This window comes from Vigna angularis, chromosome 2 (genome assembly GCF_016808095.1).
Source record: "Vigna angularis cultivar LongXiaoDou No.4 chromosome 2, ASM1680809v1, whole genome shotgun sequence".
Taxonomy (NCBI): Eukaryota; Viridiplantae; Streptophyta; class Magnoliopsida; order Fabales; family Fabaceae; genus Vigna; species Vigna angularis.
The window spans coordinates 10,469,185-10,492,417 of NC_068971.1; the positions used below are offsets into that span (position 1 = coordinate 10,469,185).

At 38.1% G+C, this 23,233-nt stretch overlaps 1 protein-coding gene across 1 annotated transcript; it reads left to right on the forward strand.

The window, feature by feature from the left end:
• The first annotated feature begins 555 nt into the window (after positions 1–555).
• Positions 556–22,879, forward strand: LOC108327693 (kinesin-like protein KIN-UB). Its single transcript, XM_052872329.1, has 19 exons — positions 556–751; positions 3,002–3,102; positions 3,234–3,356; positions 3,551–3,736; positions 3,903–4,124; positions 4,269–4,422; positions 10,186–10,335; positions 10,556–10,644; positions 12,482–12,685; positions 17,952–18,068; positions 19,160–19,294; positions 19,381–19,509; positions 19,867–19,993; positions 20,068–20,160; positions 20,660–20,785; positions 20,928–21,053; positions 21,825–21,968; positions 22,203–22,331; positions 22,418–22,879. The coding sequence occupies exons 1-19, from the start codon at positions 613–615 to the stop codon at positions 22,576–22,578; spliced, it is 2,655 nt and encodes an 884-aa protein (XP_052728289.1). The 5' UTR covers positions 556–612; the 3' UTR covers positions 22,579–22,879.
• Positions 22,880–23,233: the final 354 nt, after the last annotated feature.

Sequence of the window (23,233 nt, forward strand, 5' to 3'; positions counted from 1 at the left end):
CACTACAAAGTCAAACTTATGCTTAGTTATCAACAACAAAATCTTATAAACCATAACGACTCTATCATTTGCATAATATATCACCACTAATTAATACTCTTAAATGCAAATTAAAACACTTCCATTTAATATGGTTTATAATTAGGGTATAAAAATATTTGCATTATCTTTATTTTCGGTAGGCCTACAAGTACATGGCAATAATAATACACAGGGTATTAGTTAATTAAAAAAGGACATAATCATTAGCTACTTGCATTTTTTATTCAAAATAATTCTTGGTAAATAATTATTTAAATTGTAAAATAGTTAAGGTAAGGATGTGGTAAAATGTAATAATAAAAATATAATTATTACAGCAGTTTCATTTTGAATAATTTAAAATAAAATTGAAGAGGGAGGGAAGACAAGACACGGACGCACGCAACAGTAACACTATCTCTTTCTCTTTCCTTATCAAGGCACGATCCAAGTCAGGGTGGGCCCCACAACGAACCACCTACCCCACATTTCACACGTGGGCCCCACCATGACTTCTTCATTCACTTCTCTTCCTTGCTTCGCTTCGTGTTTCCGAAACCGCTACCTCATTCACTCACCACCGTCTTCTCCATGGCGTCGAACCGAAACGGCGTCCAAAGAGGAAGTGCCAAGTTCGATCGCCCTCTCAAGCCCCGCCCCCGCCCCTCCTCCCCCTCGCCGGGATCCGCCCTTCGCCGCGCCAACCCCGCCGCCAGAAATGCAGACGCCGGTCAGTCCTTTTCCCAACCCTAGACTCTTACAATCATAGAGAGTCTGTGTTTGAATTTGCGAGTGTAGATGTGTCGTAGGTGGAGAGAGTGTAATGAAGCTCTAACTGACTGGTAACCGCGTTTAGGTCGCAATGATGAAGTGCGCTCCTTCTTTATTTGTGGATGATTATGATTGTGACTTTTCGTATGGCCTACAATTATGAGAGTTCGTTACTTCGGGGAGCGATTGCTTAAGATACGTCTCGTTTTGTTCATATTTTTATGAACACTCATTGCTTGGACTTTCGGTGTTTATGTTCTGGTCTTCAATGTGTGGAATATCTGTTTTTTTTGGAAATTTAAACTTTTAGTTGGTTAGATGGAGTAGAAGAAAGCTTTGGATGTGGTAGGACCAACCGTTTAGTTGTTTTTCTCTGGAGGGTGGACATTGTTTAGTTAATGATCCACTTCGCGTGTATTTTAGATCTGGAATTTGGATATGCTGTGTGGTTTGAGCTTGGGGTGAAGATGCGAGTGCAGACTTTGTATTGGTCGTTAAAGTGTTTGCTTGCTTTTGATTGGTGATGTTTTTGTGTGTGGGAAAGCGGTTTAAAGGAGTGGTACGAAGTGTTTCTTTTAGGTTTTCATTCTATAATAACCTGTTTGTTTGGTTTGGGTGCCTCTTCTTTTCTCTTTTGGGGTGTTTGGTTCTTGATTATTAGCTTGCGTGGTTGTTCTTGATCTTTACTTGCATCGGTTCCTTGCTGTCTTCTGTGCTTTGTTGCTTTTGAGGATAATGAATCATCCTCCCATTTCTTATCTCCTTCTAATCTTCTGCATTATGTTGTAGAAGGTTTATAAGTAGAGTTTCTACACTCTAGCAAATGTTTCTAATGTGTTACAGTTTTTCAATTCTTATGGTAATAAGTGACAATTTTCTTAGCTGCAACCTTTGTATTAGAATGGAGAACAGGTGGGGTCTAATTCAGTCTCAAAGGTTGTATATTAGCGGGTTAGGGGTGGATTGTCGCAGTTATTATAGGGAAAATATGGGTTTGAATGTCACAATCCCAATTAATTTGAAATCCTAATATCCAGACCCAGATGACATAGGTCATTTTCATTTCTTGGAAGGCTAGTCCCAAAGTAGCATCTTGTGGTTATGTTCAGCTTGTCTGGAACTTGCTGTTGTAGTGAAGAGAAGAATCCACTCCTTAAAGCCTTATTGATGTTGGGTGGCAGCCTATACTTTAATAGGGTTTTCCTGTTCCATGCGTATATGATATGAGACTGGCTGAATGAAGGTTTGGAGTACTCCTTTCGTAGTTGGGCGAGGATCAACTAGGTTTTGGTACCGTTTGATGTAGAGGAGAAACCACTCTTAAAATCCTGGAAAATAATACAATTTCAGGGCAGACCCTTTACTTTAAATGGAAGTTCCTAAGAAGATTTTTGGTATTAACAACAGTGAAAAAGGATACAAAACAGATCATTGTATGAGGAGGGTGTAGTGTTTAAGGGCCCTTTTATGGCCACCAGTAATTCTTGAGTTCTAGATAGGGACTAGAAGTTTAGTTTCGTGGCAGCATTGTAGAGGTTGGGAGAGGATCAACTAGGTGTTGGTACCGTTTGATGTAGAGGAGAAACCACTCTTAAAATCCTGGAAAATAATACAATTCAGGGTAGACCCTTTACTTTAAATGGAAGTTCCTAAGAAGAATTTTGGTATTAACAACAGTGAAAAAGGATACAAAACAGCTCATTGTATGAGGAGGGTGTAGTGTTTAAGGGCCCTTTTATGGCCACCAGTAATTCTTGAGTTCTAGATAGGGACTAGAAGTTTAGTTTCGTGGCAGCATTGTAGAGGTTGGGAGAGGATCAACTAGGTTTTGGTAGTTTGATGGAGAGGAGAAACCACTCTTAAAATCCTGGAAAATAATACAATTCAGGGTAGACCCTTTACTTTAAATGGAGGTTCCTAAGAAGATTTTTGGTATTAACAATGGTGAAAAAGGCTACAAAACAGCTCATTGTATGAGGAGGATGTAGTGTTTAAGGGCCCCTTTATGGCCACCAGTAATTCTTGAATTCTAGATAGGGACTAGAAGTTTAGTTTCTTGGCTGCATTGTTATACTTGTACTTTTTTATATTTTGAGTGAAAGCTAATGCTTGAAAACAAGATGGTTATTAAAAATTTTCCATCTAATTTTCTATCTGGTATGGTGGTATTGCTATACTACACTTGTCATGTTATCATTTCTTTGAACAGTGCCTGGAAGAGTTCGGGTGGCTGTAAGATTGAGACCACGAAATGCTGAAGAAATGATGGCTGATACTGATTTTGCTGACTGTGTTGAATTACAACCAGAGGTACATTCGTTCTATTTAATTTACTATTAATTGTAGATGTTAGGTTTTTCTTTGCTTTATAGATATCTTGGATTTTTTTTACGTACGAATCTTGTTTAATGTAAGCCTTTTGTGTTTTTACTGTCCTTCAGCTTAAAAGACTGAAACTTCGTAGAAACAATTGGGATTCTGACACATATGAGTTTGATGAGGTGCTTACTGAATTTGCATCACAGAAACGTGTCTATGAAGTTGTGGCTAAGCCAGTTGTGGAGGTCTGTTGTACTGGTGCATATCCTAATTGTTCGTGAACATCCTTTACTGAGATATCCCTATCTAGTTTTGCTTAATGTTAATGTTTTATGATTTGATGACATCATTCCTTGGTTTAATTGTTAATGGATTCTATCCATTGCCATATTTCTTCAATACTCTATAGGTTAACACGTTTTTGATGTCTGGTTTGTAGAGTGTTCTTGATGGTTATAATGGGACTGTGATGGCTTATGGTCAAACTGGAACTGGGAAAACTTTTACACTTGGACGACTTGGGGAAGTTGACACTTCTGATCGTGGTATCATGGTCCGTTCCATGGAGGATATTTTTGCTGACTTGTCACCCAATACTGATTCTGTCACAGTCTCGTATCTGCAGGTTGATACCTACGTGTGCATTACTGCTTTTTGCATCATTATTACTTTTATCTTCTAGTGGCCATTGTGTTGTGTTTCATTTTGTTTGATCAAGAAAGTGTTCTTTGTTTTGTATTATAAGCATTCTAGGCCATTTTACTCATATTTTGTCTGCAAAAAATGTGTAGCTTTACATGGAGACTCTCCAGGACTTGCTTAATCCAGTAAATGATAATATTCCTATAGTGGAGGATCCAAGAAGTGGTGATGTATCTATGCCTGGGGCAACTCTTGTAGAAATCACAGACCAACATAGTTTTCTGGAGCTGTTAAGAGTAGGGGAAGCTAATAGAATTGCTGCTAACACAAAATTGAATACTGAATCTTCTCGCAGTCATGCTATTCTGATGGTGATAGAATATTCCCTGTTTGGATTACCTTTTATTTTCTTTATCTTTGATTCCAAAGGTCGCAAATCAAGGAAACTACTTAGTTACTGCTTTTTGTTTCTTAAAAATAATATCCAATCTTGATAAATTTATTGTTTCTCACAGGTTCATATTAAGAGGTCTGTCTTGGAAAGTGAAGATATTGTATCCAGTCAAAATGGCGATGCCTCTCATTTGACTAAACCTTCAAAACCACTTGTTCGGAAGAGCAAGTTGGTTGTGGTAGACTTGGCAGGTTCAGAACGTGTCCACAAGTCCGGTTTGTGCTGAACTTAAAAGCTGTCTCTATGTGTAAATATGGGTGCCATAAATGAATTTTTCTTGTGAAATTGTCTGAAAGTGGCTTCTCCATGAAGCATTTGTTGTGTTTGCATGCATGCAGAATACTGGAAAATGGGAGGAAAAGTCATTCAAATGAGCAGGAAGATAAACTATGTGAAAGAGTTTCAAATGGCCCAAAAATATCCCCAGATGAGTGTGAAATAAAATGGGGTCAGGAGAGAATAATTCAAGTTAGTGGGTGTTAGATGTTAAGTTGTGTGTTTCTGTTAATTGGGCTTAGCCCATTCTGTATTTAGGGTTTAACCCTTATCTTACATTATAAATAAACTACCCTATGTGTATGCTAAACACATAAGGGAGATTTCTCCTAATCTTCTTCACTATATTTAACATGGTATCAGAGCCATGGTTAGAGCCTATCCTAGCGAGTTCTAAGTGGGCATTCTATTCTTCTATTCCACCCGCTATCGGGCCGTTATCGGACCACCCAATTTCTACTATCACGCACGAGATGTCTATACCTCGGCGTGAAGGGGGTGTGTTGGAAGTCCCATATCAACTAGAGATAAGGTCAATTCTTAGTTTATAGTGGGTGCAAACCTCACCCTACAAGCCGGTTTTGTGGGGTTGAGTTAGGCTTAAAACCCACTACTAACATGGTATCAGAGCACAGGAATAGTTCCAGTCAACTCTACGGTCTCCGGCACCCATCACTGCCGCTGTTGTCGCAGTCGCCGCCGCCGCCGTCGCCGGAGTTCCAGAATCGACCGGTGACCAGACCATCGGAAGCGTCTCGGCCGGGCGACCACCGTCGTACGAAGATCGCGGCGAACAGACCTCTCACGCGCCTCCACGCGCCGCCGCAAGAGTCGCCGCTGCCGCCGCGCGTGCCAGAGCTTTCCTCCACCGATCAGCACCGCCATGATCGCCTCCTCGCCCTCTTTCTGGATCTGTGGTCGTTGCGTCAATCGGAGCATTTTGAATTTTTAGGGTTTCTCCCTCTCCATGGTTGCCCAACTTGATGATCAGAGTCGGTCTCGCCAACCCGGTAACGGACGTCCAAAATGTGACCACTGTGGCAAGCTAGGCCACAAAATTGATAGATGTTATGCACTTCATGGACGTCCTCTTCGACCTATAGCAATGGCTAATTCTGATCCACCTCCCCAATCACCGTCTGCAGACCATCCTACTTCATCAAATACCATAAATAACCCTTTACTCTTTCAGGAATTTCTCAGATGGTATGAGGACCGTCAACACTCTAGTTCCACTACATCTACTTCTGTTACACGCACAGGTACTCCTTTTGTCGGTCTGACTCACTCTCTCGGATCTTGGGTCCTTGACTCAGGTGCCACCGATCATATCACTGGTAACAAGTCCTTGTTTTCTTCCTTGTCATGTCCGGTTAATTTACCCTCGGTAACGATGGCTGATGGGTCTCGAGTCTCATCTCATGGTATTGGTACTGTTCATATTTTTCCGTCCATATCCATTGATAATGTACTTTATGTCCCCGGGTCTCCTTTTAACTTATTGTCCGTAAGTCGTCTAACTCGTTCCCTTAATTGTGTTATTTCATTTACCAAAGATTCTGTTTGGTTGCAGGACCGAAGTTCGAAACACATGATTGGCACAGGATGTGAGTCTCATGGCCTATATCATCTCAGCCCTTCTCCACATGCTGGCGTAATCATGGAGTCACCATCCCTTCTTCATGCTCAGTTAGGTCATCCCAGTCTTGCCAAACTGCAGCAACTTGTTCCGAGTCTGTCCAAATTATCAAGTTTGTCGTGTGAGTCTTGTCAGTTAGGTAAACATACTCGTAGTTCCTTTCCTCGTAGTGTTTCACAACGAGCGTCATCCCCCTTTTCATTGGTTCATTCTGATATTTGGGGACCTAGTCGTGTTAAGTCAACTTTAGGATTTCAGTATTTTGTTACCTTTATTGATGACTATTCCAGATGTACTTGGTTGTTTCTCATGAAGAATCGTTCTGAGTTGTTTTCTATTTTTCAAACTTTTTTCAATGAAATAAAAACTCAGTTTGGGGTTTCTATTCGCACTTTACGTAGTGATAATGGCCGTGAATACCTTTCTCAACAGTTTAAACATTTTATGGCTTCTCATGGCATTCTTCACCAAACCTCTTGTGCTTATACCCCTCAACAAAATGGGGTGGCTGAGCGCAAGAATAGACACCTTATTGAAACAACTCGTACCCTTCTCATTCATGGTCAAGTACCCTCACGTTTTTGGGGTGATGCTGTTCTCACGGCATGTTATCTTATCAACCGCATGCCATCTTCCGTCCTAGCAAACAAAATCCCTCATTCTATATTATTTCCTCAAGACCTTCTACATCCATTACCTCTTAGAGTTTTTGGGTCTATATGTTTTGTTCATGATTTTAGTCCTGGTCTTGATAAGTTATCTCCTAGGTCTCACAAATGTGTCTTCTTAGGATTTCCACGGTCACAAAAGGGCTATAAGTGTTTTTCCCCTTCCCTCAATCGTCATTTTATCTCTGCTGATGTTACTTTTGATGAATCTTCTTTTTACTTTACACATTTATCTTCTAGTTCTGTACCTCTCCCTGTTACTGTTGATATTCCTCTTATCTGTGATCCTCCTGGTGATGCTCCACCCATTTTGTCTCCTTCTTTAGACTCTCATTCACCACAGGATCGTCCTTCACCACCACCCCTTCAGGTTTATAGTCGCCGCAATTGTCTCCCTCATGACTCACTTCCAGTGCTGCCTCTTGTGTCTCCTCCGGCTCCAGCAACTGAGTCTGACTTGCCTATTGCCCTCCGTAAAGGTATACGCTCTACCCGTAACCCTTCCCCCCATTATACTGTTCTTAGTTACCATAGATTATCTCCATCTTTTTACACTTGTCTCTCATCCATTTCTTCTGTGTCAATTCCTAAATCTGTGGGTGATGCCTTAAGTCATCCTGGCTGGCGTCAAGCTATGCTGGATGAATTAAGTGCTTTACAGAAAAGTGGAACTTGGGAGCTTGTCCAATTACCATCTGGAAAGTCTGTTGTTGGTTGCAGGTGGGTGTATGCTATCAAGGTTGGCCCTGATGGCACAATTGATCGTCTGAAAGCTCGACTGGTTGCCAAAGGCTACACACAGATTTTTGGTTTGGATTATGGTGATACTTTTTCTCCAGTGGCAAAAATGACCTCTGTTCGCCTATTCATTGCCATGGCCGCTCTTCGACAATGGCCTCTTTACCAACTTGATGTCAAAAATGCTTTCCTAAATGGTGATTTGCATGAAGAAATTTATATGGAGCAACCGCCTGGCTTTGTTGCTCAGGGGGAGTCATCTGGATTGGTATGTCGTCTTCACAAATCCTTATATGGCCTAAAACAATCTCCTCGGGCCTGGTTTGGTAAATTCAGCTGTGTTGTTCAACAATTTGGTATGTCTCGCAGTGAAGCGGATCATTCAGTGTTCTATCGCCACTCAAGTGCTGGATGTATTTACTTAATAGTGTATGTTGATGATATTGTTCTCACAGGAAGTGACTATCTCGGCATCTCTCAGATGAAACAACACCTTTGTCATCATTTTCAAACCAAAGATCTTGGCAAACTCCGATACTTTTTGGGTATTGAAGTAGCACAATCCAATGATGGTATTGTCATATCTCAGAGGAAGTATGCGTTAGACATCTTGGAGGAAACAGGGTTAATGAACTGTAAATCTGTTGAGACACCTATGGACCCTAACATCAAACTCTTACCAAATCAGGGGGAGCCTTTCTCAGATCCTGAACGGTACAGAAGATTAGTTGGTAAATTAAACTATCTTACTGTTACGCGTCCTGACATTTCCTTCGCAGTTAGTGTGGTGAGTCAATTTCTAAACTCCCCATGTGAAGACCATTGGGATGCAGTTGTTCGCATACTGAAGTATATTAAAAGATCACATGGAAAAGGCTTGCTATATGGCCCTAACAACGATACAAAAATTGTTTGCTATTCAGATGCTGATTGGGCTGGTTCCCCTTCTGATAGGAGGTCTACTTCTGGATATTGTGTCTCTATTGGTGGCAACCTGATATCTTGGAAAAGTAAGAAGCAAAGTGTTGTGGCAAGGTCCAGCGCAGAAGCAGAATATAGAGCTATGGCATCTGCTACTTGCGAGCTTGTGTGGCTTAAACAATTACTTAATGAATTGAAATTTGGAGATGCCACTCACATGACACTTATATGTGATAATCAAGCTGCTCTTCATATTAGCTCTAACCCTGTCTTCCATGAGAGAACCAAGCACATTAAAGTTGATTGTCATTTTATTAAAGAAAAAATCATATCCGGAGATATCAAGACTGAGTTCGTTAACTCAAGCAACCAGTTGGCAGACATATTCACCAAGTCCTTACGAGGACCTAGAATTGACTATCTTTGTAACAAGCTTGGAACATATGATTTATATGCTCCAGCTTGAGGGGGAGTGTTAGATGTTAAGTTGAGGGGGAGTGTTAGATGTTAAGTTGTGCGTTTCTGTTAATTGGGCTTAGCCCATTCTGTATTTAGGGTTTAACCCTTATCTTACATTATAAATAAACTACCCTATGTGTATGCTAAACACATAAGGGAGATTTCTCCTAATTTTCTTCACTATATTTAACAGTGGGAAAACATGCAAATAGGCGGTAATAATGATGAAAATGGTTGAAAACAATTCAATCAAATGGGCAAGCTCAAATGGCTAAAAAATAATTGAAATAACACGAAAAGTGCATGTGAACATATTCAAATGGTTGGGAAAATGCATGAGAAAATGTTTTGTTTGATTATTTTTTCAATTATAATATGTATAATAATAAAATAACTACAATAAACCTGTTATATAAACAATAACATATTTTTTTGTTGTGACTGTTTATTTTTTTTTTCAGGCTTTAAATAGTAATATTTTAGATAATATTATATTAATATCACACTATATGTATACCGCATGTGTTTATATTGATATAATTATTATAATAAATAATATGTCATAAATAGTATAAAATATATGATGTGATAGTTTTCTGCCAGTTGCTTTCTGCCAGCATCCTGAATTATAATAGAGATATATTAGAAAAGTGTCACCATATTTTCTTTTTATTCTGGTATCAACATTCTTGTGGAGGAAAAGTTGGAAACAACCGTTAGTTATATACTGTTTGTTGTTTTTAAGATTTTGTGAAGGAATGTTTTATCTATTTCTTTCACAAAATTTTGAAAATAGGGATAAATGAAAGCAGTGTGATATTTTTGTAAGTATTAGTAAAAGCATATTAATTGAAAATACAAATTGTAAAATAGCCATTACCCTTTAAGGGTCTGTTTGCTTTGAGAAATTGTTTTTGTTTTAATTTTTTATTTCACTTTTAATTACAAAAGTGTCTTGGTTTCATTTTTGTTTTCAAATACTTGTCTAGGTAATAGTGAAAAATATATTATTTTTCTTGCTCTCACTATTTTATATACAAAATTTGAAAATAGGAAACAATGAAAATAAAATGACATTTTTTAATTAAAAGGAAACAGAAAATGAAAATACAAACCTTTCCTCAAACCAAACAAGCTCCAATATTCCCTGTTTCCTGTGGCCTTTGAATTGAAATTTGTATGTTCATTTAGTGATAGTCCTTGCCTTACCTTGGTAGCTTCTTTTATTATGTTGATATGTGCTGAAACTTTGGATTTTTAACCCTTTTTCCCATCAGGAAGTGAAGGGCACATGCTAGAGGAAGCTAAATCTATCAATCTTTCACTTAGTTCATTGGGAAAATGTATTAATGCTCTAGCAGAGAACAATGCTCATGTTCCATTTCGTGATTCAAAGCTTACCAGAATGCTTCGAGACTCTTTTGGTGGTAAGAGGCCATAATTTGTTGTTTAGATATCTTAGTATCATATCCTTCTGATCTTCAACTTGACAAGATCAAAAAATTGAGTGTGATGTCATTTATGGTTTACAAAACTATTTTCTTAATCCTTGATGGACATATTTATGGTATCTTTGTCTTAGTATTTGTACTAGATGCCAATAGTCTTCTTGGACACTCTTTCTACTTGCTTTCTGATAATCTGCAGGCACAGCTAGGACTTCATTGATTGTGACTATTGGCCCATCACCACGTCATCGAGGAGAGACTTCTAGTACCATATTGTTTGGCCAGAGGGTCAGTTTCTTCACTTAGATTTATACTTCCATATATGTAGTTATTCATTCTATATGAACTAAATATCATACTTAGATTTTTATAAAATTTATTCTCCTTGAGATCTGTTTCGTTGTGCATCGACTGTATGCTATATTTCTATTATTTTGATGTTAGTGTTGGAATTTATTTTGAAAAATCACTGTTGGAGATTTCTTGCATCAAATGTTAATAGTACTGGCAGAATTTATTAATTTAATGCCCTTAGATTCAACTGTGCGTCCTTGTGCCGTTTATTAACTACACTTGCTGGCATCTTATTTTACTCTTTTGTTAGTAGAGCCAATTTGTGACCTTAGTTATCATGATCATCATTATAAGCAAATAATTTATTGAGAGATAGGAGGCTCAAATTTAAGGGGGTAACTCGATAAATTATTCCAAGAACAAAAGTTAAAAATTAAGAACACAAAACGTGCCGCTGCATACCATCTCTGAAGATCTACTAAAGAATAACCACATGTCCTTAAGCATAACACAGCAGCTAAATGCAATACACTACACAAAAAGATCTTCTAATGTATCAATTGACCAGTGAAAATTCTAGCTTTTCTTTCCAACAGAATACACCAAACAACTCCAAATTCAGCACAATGTCAAAGCCTTTTATAATCTCTATTAGTGTCAAAACTTCTAAAATTAATCCACAAGAGCTTATGGAGATCCTTGGAGATTCAAAAGTAAGTGAAAAAACATTTTGAAAACTCAATCTGCACGTAGCACAAAAATAGAGGAAGAAAGCAGTTAGAGGTCTTCAAATTTGAAGTAAATCCTTGACAATGAAGTAATTCAGTTCGAGAACGCCAGTCCATATACAAATGGTTTAACCTTTGAGATAGTGATTGATTTCCTAAGGAAGGAGCTACACTGCTGGATGAAGTGAGAAAATGGATGGTAGGATTTACATGGAAAACATCTGGAGTGTCAAGTGACCTAATCCTCTGGTCTAAGTTTGAATAGATGTGGATAGAATATAACAAGGTTAGAAGAGATTGTCAATCAGAGAATTCCCTATTATTCAAATTTCTGAAAAACATAAAATTTCTAGAAACAGCAGTAGATTCAGAAGATGAACAAAACTGGATTAAAGGAGACTGCTGATTGGAAAGAAGATAAAGTCTATGAAGCGTTTCAGAAAAAGGAACATCTCACAGATAGGTGGTTTTTGAAAGTGAATTTAGGCCTAATTCAATCTTACAAAATTGGGGTTGTAATGTTAGGTTTTCACTTGTATATGTTATTACTTGACCTTATTTCTAGTCGATGTGAAATTTCTGTCAAACCCTCACATCAGGGACTGGACATGTGGAATCTTGGACCATATTTTTTGTGGTTTGACAACACTTTGATTGTGGATGGAACAATAGGCCTAGCAGACCTTATTGGGTTAGAGCCCAATTCCATCTTAGAAATTGAATTAGGCCAAACTCAATGTTATAAAACAAGCTTGTAAAGTGAAGTTTGTACCCATTCATATACTATAACTTAACAATATCTCTAGTTGATGTGAGTTTCTAACAAGTGTCATCCCAAATTTTGATATGGGAACCATCTCCAAATTCAAGAATAGAGAAGACCGAAAGAAGCATAGTACTCAACCCTAAAAAAATAATTTCTAGGGCTGGCAAGTAATGCTGGACTGTTGCAGTGGCATACCACTGATCAAAATGCAAATCATATTTCATTATGATAATTTTATCATCATTGTCATTATCATTTAAAATGAATTCTTTTTGGTGAAAATTGATATGGTTTTCTGTTTTTGTGACAGAAAAATAACACATTTTTGTTTCATCAGGCTATGAAAGTTGAGAATATGTTGAAAATAAAGGAGGAATTTGATTATAAAAGCTTGTCTCGAAAGCTTGAGGTACAATTAGATAAGCTTATTGCAGAAAATGAAAGGCAGCAGAAAGCTTTTGAGGATGAAGTTGAGAAAATAAATTTGGAGGCCCAATGTCGAATTGCCGAGGTGGAGAGGAACTTTGCAGATGCATTGGAGGTTTGTCATATGACCCATATGAAGGATCTTGACTACAAATTACATTAAATTTTTAAGCCAAAGTCTTGTGGTTTTGAACTGTTTTGTAGCTGTATACATAATGCTGTATACTAATAACCTAGGGTTTACATATTGTTAAAGTATGTGATGGAGGATCATTATTATTAATTTAACTCTTTCTAATTGATGGTATTGTTCTAGCTCATCTTGTGAACAGAACGTAAAGACAGTCTAGTAATTCTGGGCTATGCCTTAGTTATGCTGGATTGATGTCTTGTTGAGGAAGTATGGATTCTGTTAAGTGTTATTTCTTAAAAATGTCTCAGATTGAGTGTTGAGGTTAAAAAATGATCAATCTGTGTGGCTGGAGTACTTTTATGAAGATTTATGTGCTTTTGTATTGTTGAAATATATTGTATTGTATAATTGGACTTTTAGTTTTGGGCTTTTAGGTGCTGGCCCATTGTTCCTTATATAGGACTTTTTTGTGTAATAGAAACTTCAACACACACAGTAATAATATTTTTACGATTAGATTTTCTCTCCCAAACTTTCACATGGTATCCAGAGCAGGTTAGGGTTTGCCGTTCGCCACTGCTCACTGCCCGCCTCCGCATCCGCTGTCGTTCACCGTCGCTTCCGCCGCCGTCGTCGCCGCTTTCCGCCGTCGCAATCTTTTTTCGGCGAAGTTAAGGGTTCGGTGCGCCTCGACGAGCGCGACCCATCCCTGGTGGTCGCCGCCTCATCCTTCTCTCGACGCGCCATCACGCGTCGTTTCTTTTTGACCTCTCTTGGGTGCGTGGGCTTCACGCGCCGCCTCTCCCGTGTCGGATCTTCACCGTGCCACTGCCGGTCGTTTCGCCTCCGTCTCCTGAGTGTATTGTGGTCTCTGATTTGCTGTTCCGTTGAGGGTTGCTCTGTTTAGGGTTTCTTCCCACAATCTTTTTTCCCCTCTTTTCTTGTTTGGCTTTATAATGGCTGGTCTTCGAACACCGTCTCTCTCTGCTACACCAACCATTACTTCTGCAAAACTCAATTGGAAAAACTATCTATCTTGGTCTTCTTCCCTGGAGTTATGGTTTCTTGGTCAAGGATACCATGATCATCTTGAACAAGATGTTTCCACCGTTCCTGAAGAAGAGAAATCTCAATGGCAGAAGCTTGATTTTCAACTATGTGCTGTCCTATGGCAATCTGTTGAACAAGAAGTCTTAGAAATTTTGATACCTTACAAAACGTGCTCCTCCTTTTGGAGAAAAGCTCAGGATATCTTTGCGAACAATGTGCAACGTCTCTTTGATGCAACTCAAAGAGTGACTTCCTTCAAACAAAACAATCATGATATGGTTACTTACATAGGAACGGCCCGTGCTGCTGTAGAAGAATTGAAGAATTTCTTTGTGGCTGATTCTGTAAAAGGCCTAAACAAGAAGCTTGATAAGTTTTACATGGTCTTAATTTTAAGAGGTCTACATTCAGATTTTGATCATGTTCGTGATCAAATGTTAGCTGGTGATCAAGTTCCATCAATGGACAGCTTAGTTACTCGACTTCTTCGGGTATCTTCATTAGTTAAAGACGAAAGTTCAATTGGTGGTATTAAAACATCAGCTATGGTAGCACCACAAGGAAGAGGAGGAGGCAGAGGCAACCGAGGAGAACGTGGTGGCTGTGGTATGCGTCCTCAATGCACATATTGTAGGAGGATAGGCCATACTCGAGAGAAATGTTATGCCTTACATGGATATCCAAACAAAGTCGCTCATGTTTCGAAATCTGATGATCTCGAACCCAAAATTTCAAATGAAGAATACCAAGAATTTTTGAAGTATAAGTCTGGAAAATCTTCTAATCCTGACCAATCCTCTTCCATGTCCAATGTGTCAACTGCCTGTATATCTCAATCTGTGGAAGGTCACAATCCATGGATCCTTGACTCAGGTGCCTCAGACCATATCTCTGGTACTATTTCTTCATTTTCTTCCATGTTCTCTCAGAAAATCCCTCATTTCATTACTGTTGCCAATGGATCCAAAGTTGCATCCCAGGGAATTGGCAGAGTTTCCTTATCTCCTTCACTAAATTTAAATTCTGTTTTGTATATTCCTGATTGTCCTTACAATTTAATCTCCTTGAGCCAATTGACTCGTTCCTTAAATTGTTCTGTAACCTTTACTGCTAATTCCTTTGTTATACAGGAACATGGTACGAGTCGCCTGATTGGAGAAGGACATGAGTCTCGAGGACTTTATTTTTTGAAACACTTGAGATTGAAAAGAAATAATTCTTGAGGGCTTAATTGATCCCTCTCATAATTTATAAAAATAAATTGATACAAGAGGACATGATAATTAGGGTAACCTTATTAGACACAATATAATCGTGATAAATAAGGTAACTCTAGACACAATATAATCATGATAAATAGGGTAACTCTAGACACAATGTAATCATGATAAATAGGGTAACCTTAGACACAATATAATCATGATAAATAAGGTAATCCTAGACACAATATAATCATGATAAATAGGGTAAATATTCTAACACTCCCCCTCAAGCTGGAGCATACAAATTGTATGTGTCAAGCTTGGAATAAATAAAATCAATCCAACAAAATCAACTTGTCTAAAATGTCGAGACAATAGACGTGGTAACTTTGGCTCCGAACAAGATGCACATATGTTTCAGACCATCAAGAGAGAATGTCTATAAACCAAATTGGACTCACAAACCAGCGTAACCAAAGAGACTCCTCATAAGCTTATGGAGAATAATATTGGACAACCACGAAACTTGATCTAGCACCATGAACCTTCAAGTAATGACTTTGACAAAGTTGATTTCCATCAAAAGTGAATGACGAGTGGTAGACAGCGACAAACTGCAGAAACTGGATTGCCATCAAGTAAGGATGGGGCCTGCATGACTAAAAGCGATAAACTACAAAGACTGGATTCCATCGAGAAAGGATGGAGATTGTAGTGGCTAAAAGCGACAAACTACAGGGATTACACTGCCATCAAGTAAGGATGGGGCCTGTAGTGATTGGAAACATACTCCCCTTACTGCAGGGACTAAATTGCCATTACTGACTGATGGGGCCTGCAGGGATTAAATTGCCATCACTGACTGATAGAGCCTGCAGGGCCTAAATTGCCATCACTGACTGATGGGGCCTATAGTGGCTGGAAGCGACAAAACTACAGGGACTGCCATCACTAACTAACGAGGTGATGGGGGCCTACAGTGGTTGAAAGGACAAAATTGCAGGGACTGCCATCATTAACTGATGGAGCATGTGGTTGGAAACATATTGCAGTGGTTGGAAGCATCTCCCCCTCACGACAAACGACGGAAATGATGATGCCGTCGATGACAAATCGTGAAGGTGGGAGATCATAATGGTCTCTTTTATTCATCAAAGCATCCAAAAACAGATCTAATAAGGGACTGGTGAAATTGTTTGACTAAGATTCTGAATCTGGCCAGAAATAGGCTCCCCCTCATGCCATGAGGAACCTTCAACCTATGACTTTGATGTTGAAATTTGATAGGTTCTTTATCCAAGAACCTAGGAAAAACTCACTCCTTACTTTTCAAACACACACACCGACAAAGAAATGCTTCTTTTATTCACTTTCAATCAACAGAAAGAATACAGAGAGCTTAACCTCTCCCCCTCAGGACAATGAGTCCTGATCAACAATTCAATAAGGCAAAAAGATCCCCCCAAACTAATCACAACTATTTATACAAGTTCAAAAGCTTTTCCCCGCTCCCCCTAATTGACCAAACAGTTAGACCAACTAACTATGTTTCTTTCTTCTCTCATAGACTAATAACGGTCTAACAAAATTCCTTGGTGTTAACCAACTAATAGCACTGACTCTCCTTGGATACTTGTATATAAATGACACAAGCCATCAGGAACATCACAACTGCTCCAATACGCAAAACTAAACAAATATTAGGAAAGTAGGCTAAGGAATAATGCTGAAACAGAGGTATAATGCTGAAATAGAGAGTTTTTTTTTTTATTTGGTCGAGCGAGACGAACGATAGTGAAGCCGTGTGATTCCGACACCGGAAAGGTGGCGTGTGACAAACAAGCGCCGAAAGCTTTTCAGAGAGAAGTCGTGCGTGACAAGATGAGAATGAGGCAATGACTAGGGATGGGTCGCACTCCTCGAGGCGCACAAAACCCCTAAGTTCGCCAGAGAAAATGTGACAATGGCGGAGGTGAACGTCGGACAAATGTGGCGCACATGGCGGCGCCTGGATGAGAACTAGCCCTCTCGCTCAAGGAGGCGTCGGACTAAACTGTGGTAGCAGATGGCAACGGAGGACAATAAACGGTGGTTGGCAGCGGACGGTGGTCGGCAGCAGACAGCTGCAGACGGTGGGAAACAACGGATAGCGGCAGACAATGACGAACGACGTCGGGAACAAAAGTTGATGGTGACAAACTTCTACAACTCGTCATAGTGGCAAAACAGTGCTAGATGGACAACGACAAATGGCACCAGACAACGACAAACGATGTCAAACAGCGACAAACAGCGCTTGGATAGCGGCAAACGGTGCCTGGACAGTGGCAAACGACACTTGGACAGCGGCAAACGACACCTGGACAGCGGCAAACGGTGCCTGGACAGCGGCAAACGGTGCCTAGAAATTGATTGTCATTTTATTAGAGAGAAGTTGTTGACTAAGGAACTTGTTACTGAGTTTGTCAATTCTAATGAACAACTCGAAGACATTATAACCAAATCTCTAAGGGGGCCCAGGATTCAATTTATATGTTCCAAGCTTGGTGCATATGATCTATATTTTCCAGCTTGAGGGGGAGTGTTGAAATATATTGTATTGTATAATTGGACTTTTAGTTTTGGGCTTTTAGGTGCTGGCCCATTGTTCCTTATATAGGACTTTTTTGTGTAATAGAAACTTCAACACACACAGTAATAATATTTTTACGATTAGATTTTCTCTCCCAAACTTTCACATGTATGTCAGATTTTAGGATGGATATAGTGTGACTTTTTGATCAGTTTGCTATCAAATGTTTTTTTATGCCTTTTTGGGCTGTCTCTATATCTTTGCTTTGTATTCTTAATTTTGTATTAGACATCGTGCAAAACCATTATGCCCTATTTTTGTGGAAAACTTAAATCACCGAAGATGCTAATTTTTAGGCTTTTTGGGGTAACATCTCTATAGTTTTCTCAATGCTTATATGGAGTTGTATGATTGTACCCTGTAGAAAGAGAGACTGAAATGCCAGATGGAGTACATGGAATTGGTAAAGGAGTTGGAGCAGAAGCTGGTCTTGAATCAAGAAAGACATGACTGCAATAGTTCTGTCGCTGGTAATGGAGAGGTATATTCCTTTTTAAATAATATTATCACGCTGCAAATCTTGAAGGTGGATTTTTGTCCCCCTGTTTTTAAAAGTTAATGGTCACATATTTTTTGAGATATCAACGTGTGTTACTGTTTTCACATTCAACATTTTTGGTTAATGTTGGTTGCTGGCTGTGTCCTAAGTTTCTGGGACAAGTGTTGATTTTTTTTTCTTTAAATGTATTTGTTGAATGAACCTAATTTTTTGGTTATGTCCAAGTATGCTATTGTTTGGTAGGTTGGACTGAACATTTGTATTTGAGGAAATATGAATATTTTTCCTGAATCATACTCGATACAGTATGAGGTATAAATTGGAAAGGGAAAAAGAAAATCTTTACACCAAATAATTCGGATATGATCTAGGCTCTGAAAATCCGTGATTCTGATTGGTTTGGGCAATCTCCAACATTCCCCCTCAATCCGGGTGGTAGATATCTATCATACTCAGATTGGATTTGATGCTATCACGTATATTCCTTGGTTAGAGCCTTAGTTAGAATGCTTGCTGTCTGCCTGCATGATGGGCATGCGAGATTACTCTCAATTTTAGCAACATTGTTTAACATCTTTCGGGGTGTATTTTGTTCATGCTGAAGAGAGGTCTATGTTTTCTTTTATATTTTTTCTTTCATCTACATTTTTTCTTTTATACAAAGACACACACACACAATAAGAAAAACATTAGAATAGAAGTCATCCTGCTATCTCATTTTTGTTGCTGTCTGCTGTCTGGGATTGACTAGTATGATCTCAACATGTCACAATAGAATCTCAAAAGGAGATAAAATTTGAATTCATTAAGGTGTTCTTATTTATCAAAGTTAATCTTCTGGGATTGTTGTTTCATGACAAATGTTTATATTAAGCAATAATTTATTTTATGATTTTCTTAGCAGTCTTGTGGTAAATTCGATACTGTAATTTACACATCAATCTTCATCAGTCCCAATGTCATAGTTTTAATAATTGCCTGGTTGAACGATTATAGTTGCTGCTTTGAGGTACTATTTTTATCTTTTTATTTTTGGTTTTAATTAGTTAGCTATTTGTGCCTTTTTGGCTCAGGGGCCCGCATCATCTTCAGCAGGTGAAGTTACTGAGGTCAAAATACTGCTTGAAACTGAAAGAAGTCGGAGGAAGGCAGCTGAAGAAGAGGTAGAGCATCTAAAAAATCAACTGGGGAAATACACACAAACACAGGTGAGATTCAGTTAAATGGCAAGCTTTTCTGTTTCTTCATCTTTCTAAAATGGTTTTATTGTACTAAAATCTTTTATGTATACTAGGCAGGAGATGCCGAAATTGTAAAGCTGCGGAACATCTTGGAGGATGAGGCTAATCAGAAAAAAAGACTTGAAGAAGAAGTAATAATATTGAGAAGTCAATTATTGCAATTGAACTTTGAAGCTGACCAGGTATTTGTTTTATGTTGACTAAGATTTGAGAATTCAGCATATTCTTTAGTAATAAACTTTAACTTGGATTGTAATTCTATGCTTTGAGTCATTGAGTTTGCTTTGATTTAATGAAAGTGGCCATAAAATGCACAATGCTCTTCAGTATTTAATTTTGTAGAAAATTCTTGTAACAAACCCAACCAGAGCTCCAAATGTAGGTCCTAAACATAATTTCATTCTGAACTAATGAAGTAGTAGATGTTGTCAAATCAAAGATTCTTTGATCTCTCCATTGCTTCTAGCTGCATGTTACATTATGTTCTTTGACATAACTTTGAATCTTTGGTATAGTATGATATAATTCTATGTTTATAGATGAGAAAGTGTTTGGAAAATGGAAGCTCTGGTAGCACATTTTCTGCCATGGATTCCTCCCGGCCTAACCAATTCAAGGACACTGCAAATGGTCAGAAGTCATCTGTTGCTACTCTCTTTGAGCAAGGTATGAATGAGTTCTTTTGAGTTATAACTGAAACATTCCATCATATCGGTGTTAATGACTCGTTATTTTAACAGTTGGACTGCAAAAGATTTTATCGTTGCTGGAGTCAGATGATGCCAATGTACGAATTCATGCTGTGAAAGTGGTAGCCAACCTAGCTGCAGAAGGTTGAAGCTAATCTCATCTTAAGGCTCTATATTTGATCATCTACTTTCTGTAAAAAAAAATTTCTGGCAATGCTTACAATTGTTAAAAACAGTACTTGAGTTAGGAGTCTGTTTAGTTTCAGAAAAATATTTTCTGTTTTCATTTCCTATTTTCACAAAACATAATAATGTATATAGAAAATTGTTTCATAAATCAAAAGTCCCTCTGTTTCTTTTATGTTGATTGTCTTCTGATAGTTGTATATATTGCAGCTTGATTTATTTTTTTAAATCATTGGTTGTAATTTATCTGGAAAATTCTACTTTTTTCTGAAAAGCATCTGTATTAGTTTTCCATAAAATTCGTCTTGTTTTCACTGTCCACTAGACCATTCTTTCATTCTACATTTTCTCTGCTCATACATTCCGAAGACCAAGACTGGTCGTTTTGTTATATGCTCATGTATATTTTCTTATGTGTAGTATTTCCTTTAGTAGTTTTTCTCAATCTGATATGCAGAGGCTAATCAAAAGAGAATTGTTGAGTCTGGGGGGCTTACTTCCTTGCTGATGCTTCTTCGAAGATATGAGGATGAAACTGTTCGCAGAGTAGCTGCTGGGGCAATTGCCAATCTTGCTATGAATGGTGAATATCGTTAGTATATTTTTTTGCATATTATAGACAATTGGATCTTGCTTCACACTTTGTTTACTACCTTCGTTTATTAGTGTTGTGCATTTACCTAATGTTACAATTGATATTGTTTTGCTTTCTTTTGTTAAATCAGAAGCGAATCAAGAACTTATTATGGCTGAAGGAGGAATTACTCTGTTATCAATGACTGCATCTGATGCTGAAGATCCACAAACTCTTCGAATGGTTGCTGGGGCAATTGCTAACTTATGTGGAAATGGTATAATTTGTTGTTTTTTAGCAAGTCATTTATTTATGTTGATAAGTGCATGAAAATATAATTTTAGCCATCAGATAAATTCAATTTGGATAGTTACTTAAAATTACACTATGTTGGTGATGTAATCTCCACTATTGTCTACTAATTGTTTCTTTGGACATTATGTGCTTGTGGGTTGAGAAATTGACATCTTGTTTGGCATTTTTTTTGTGAACATAAGGTCAAACATGGGTTTGAATGGAATAATGAATTTCTGCTTTCGCGATTATTATTCTCCTCAAACAATCATCATTATGTTGAAATCATTTTCAAATAAGATATCTAAATATAAATTACTTTAACCCACATTTAAGTGAACTCCATCTTTTTACAAAGATTGTCTAAAATTGTAATGGCCAACGCTCAGAAAAATGCCAACTAATCCTGAATAGTTTGCACTGCTCTTGCTGATATTTACCCCTTTATACATGAACCATGTCCAAATGCTGCCTCATACAATCTGTCTTGCACTAATCATACAAAGCTGAAACTTTTGTATAACTTATTTTTGAAATAACAGGAGCATTTTCTCTATTTTCTTGTCTTAGCTGACTTTCATATATAAAACCAGTTCTAGCTTAATGTCATTGAGAATTCTACATTCAGTGTTCCTGTTACATTAAAGCATATGTACAGATGGCGCTATAGTAGATTTTGTATTTGAAATCATTGTATTTCCATCCATATGTATTTTTCTGTAGGTTTCATATTTTTGTTTTCCATGTTCTTCAGATAGAATATTGATGACTCTGAGATCCCAGGGAGGTATTAAGGCTTTACTGGGAATCGTAAGATGTGGACATCCCGACGTCCTTTCCCAAGTTGCACGAGGAATTGCAAACTTCGCAAAATGCGAGTCTCGAGCTTCCAATCAAGGTCTACTTTTTCTCCTATTGATTCTCAACACTGAGAACATTAAGCTTCAAGTTAGATAGAAAATGGACAAAATAGTTACTCACGAATGTCACCAAAAAAATTCAGTCCTGCAATGATTATTTAAAGATGTATTTGATGTTTCTAAGCAAGCAATAGTCAATTTGCTCCCACCATTTCACTTCCTCAAAGTCACTGAAAACTTCAAACCTTACAATTATAGTTCTGCTCTCACAGGGATAAAAAGTGGCAGATCTTTTTTGATAGAAGATGGTGCACTTCCATGGATAGTACAAAATGCTAATAATGAAGCTGCACCAATCAGGCGTCACTTAGAGCTTGCACTCTGCCACTTGGCACAGCATGGTAACGAGACTTCTCATCATGTTTCACTTTTTCATAATACATTATTGCAAACTTTAAAATGTGATGTTTCAAAATAAACATTACAGAAGTGAATGCAAAGGACCTGGTTAGTGGAGGTGCTCTTTGGGAGCTTGTTCGAATTTCACGAGATTGTTCACGAGAGGATATACGGAATCTTGCTCGTCGGACTCTTAGTTCTGTCTCAACATTCAAAGCTGAATTGCGGCGCCTACGAATAGATTATTAATTATGAATCTGCGCATTTATTGTTGTTCCACAGCTTGTGAGGCACGTACTTGATAATAGTTCCACAGTTATGGAATGGTAGCTTACCTTGCTATTTTTGTGTTAAGTGAAGCAGCAGGGGTTTAGCATCTACTTGTTATGTAGCCATTACTGACCAGAATGAATGTATGTATAATCTATAGAGAGGAAAATTTGAGGTTTTTGGGCAGGGGAGAGATGGTGAAAATATGTTGTTAAACATTGGTTTGTCAAATTTTGACCACCACAAATTCCATAGAGCTGCCCCATATTGTTATTTGTAATTGATTATTGATTTGTGTAAGTAATGAAAATCATCATTCTAACTGGTGCCCATGTAATACGATTCTATTTGATTTTAATCCCCAAATAATGTTAGTCTAAATTCTTTGGGATTTTCTCAGCAACCCTTTTTTTTAGTCAACGATGAGTCTGATACAGTCCAAATACCTGTTGGGCTACACAATATAGTGGATAAAGAAACAAAAGAGCAAAAGAGGTGGGGACAAGTTTATGGCAGGAAAAAACAAAATAAAGAGGCTGAGGTGGACATAATTAGTTTGAGAGAGAGAATTGGAGGATCCTAGGAAGATTTACCTTTTTGTTATTTCCTTTATATTGTCAGGACAGTGGTGTGG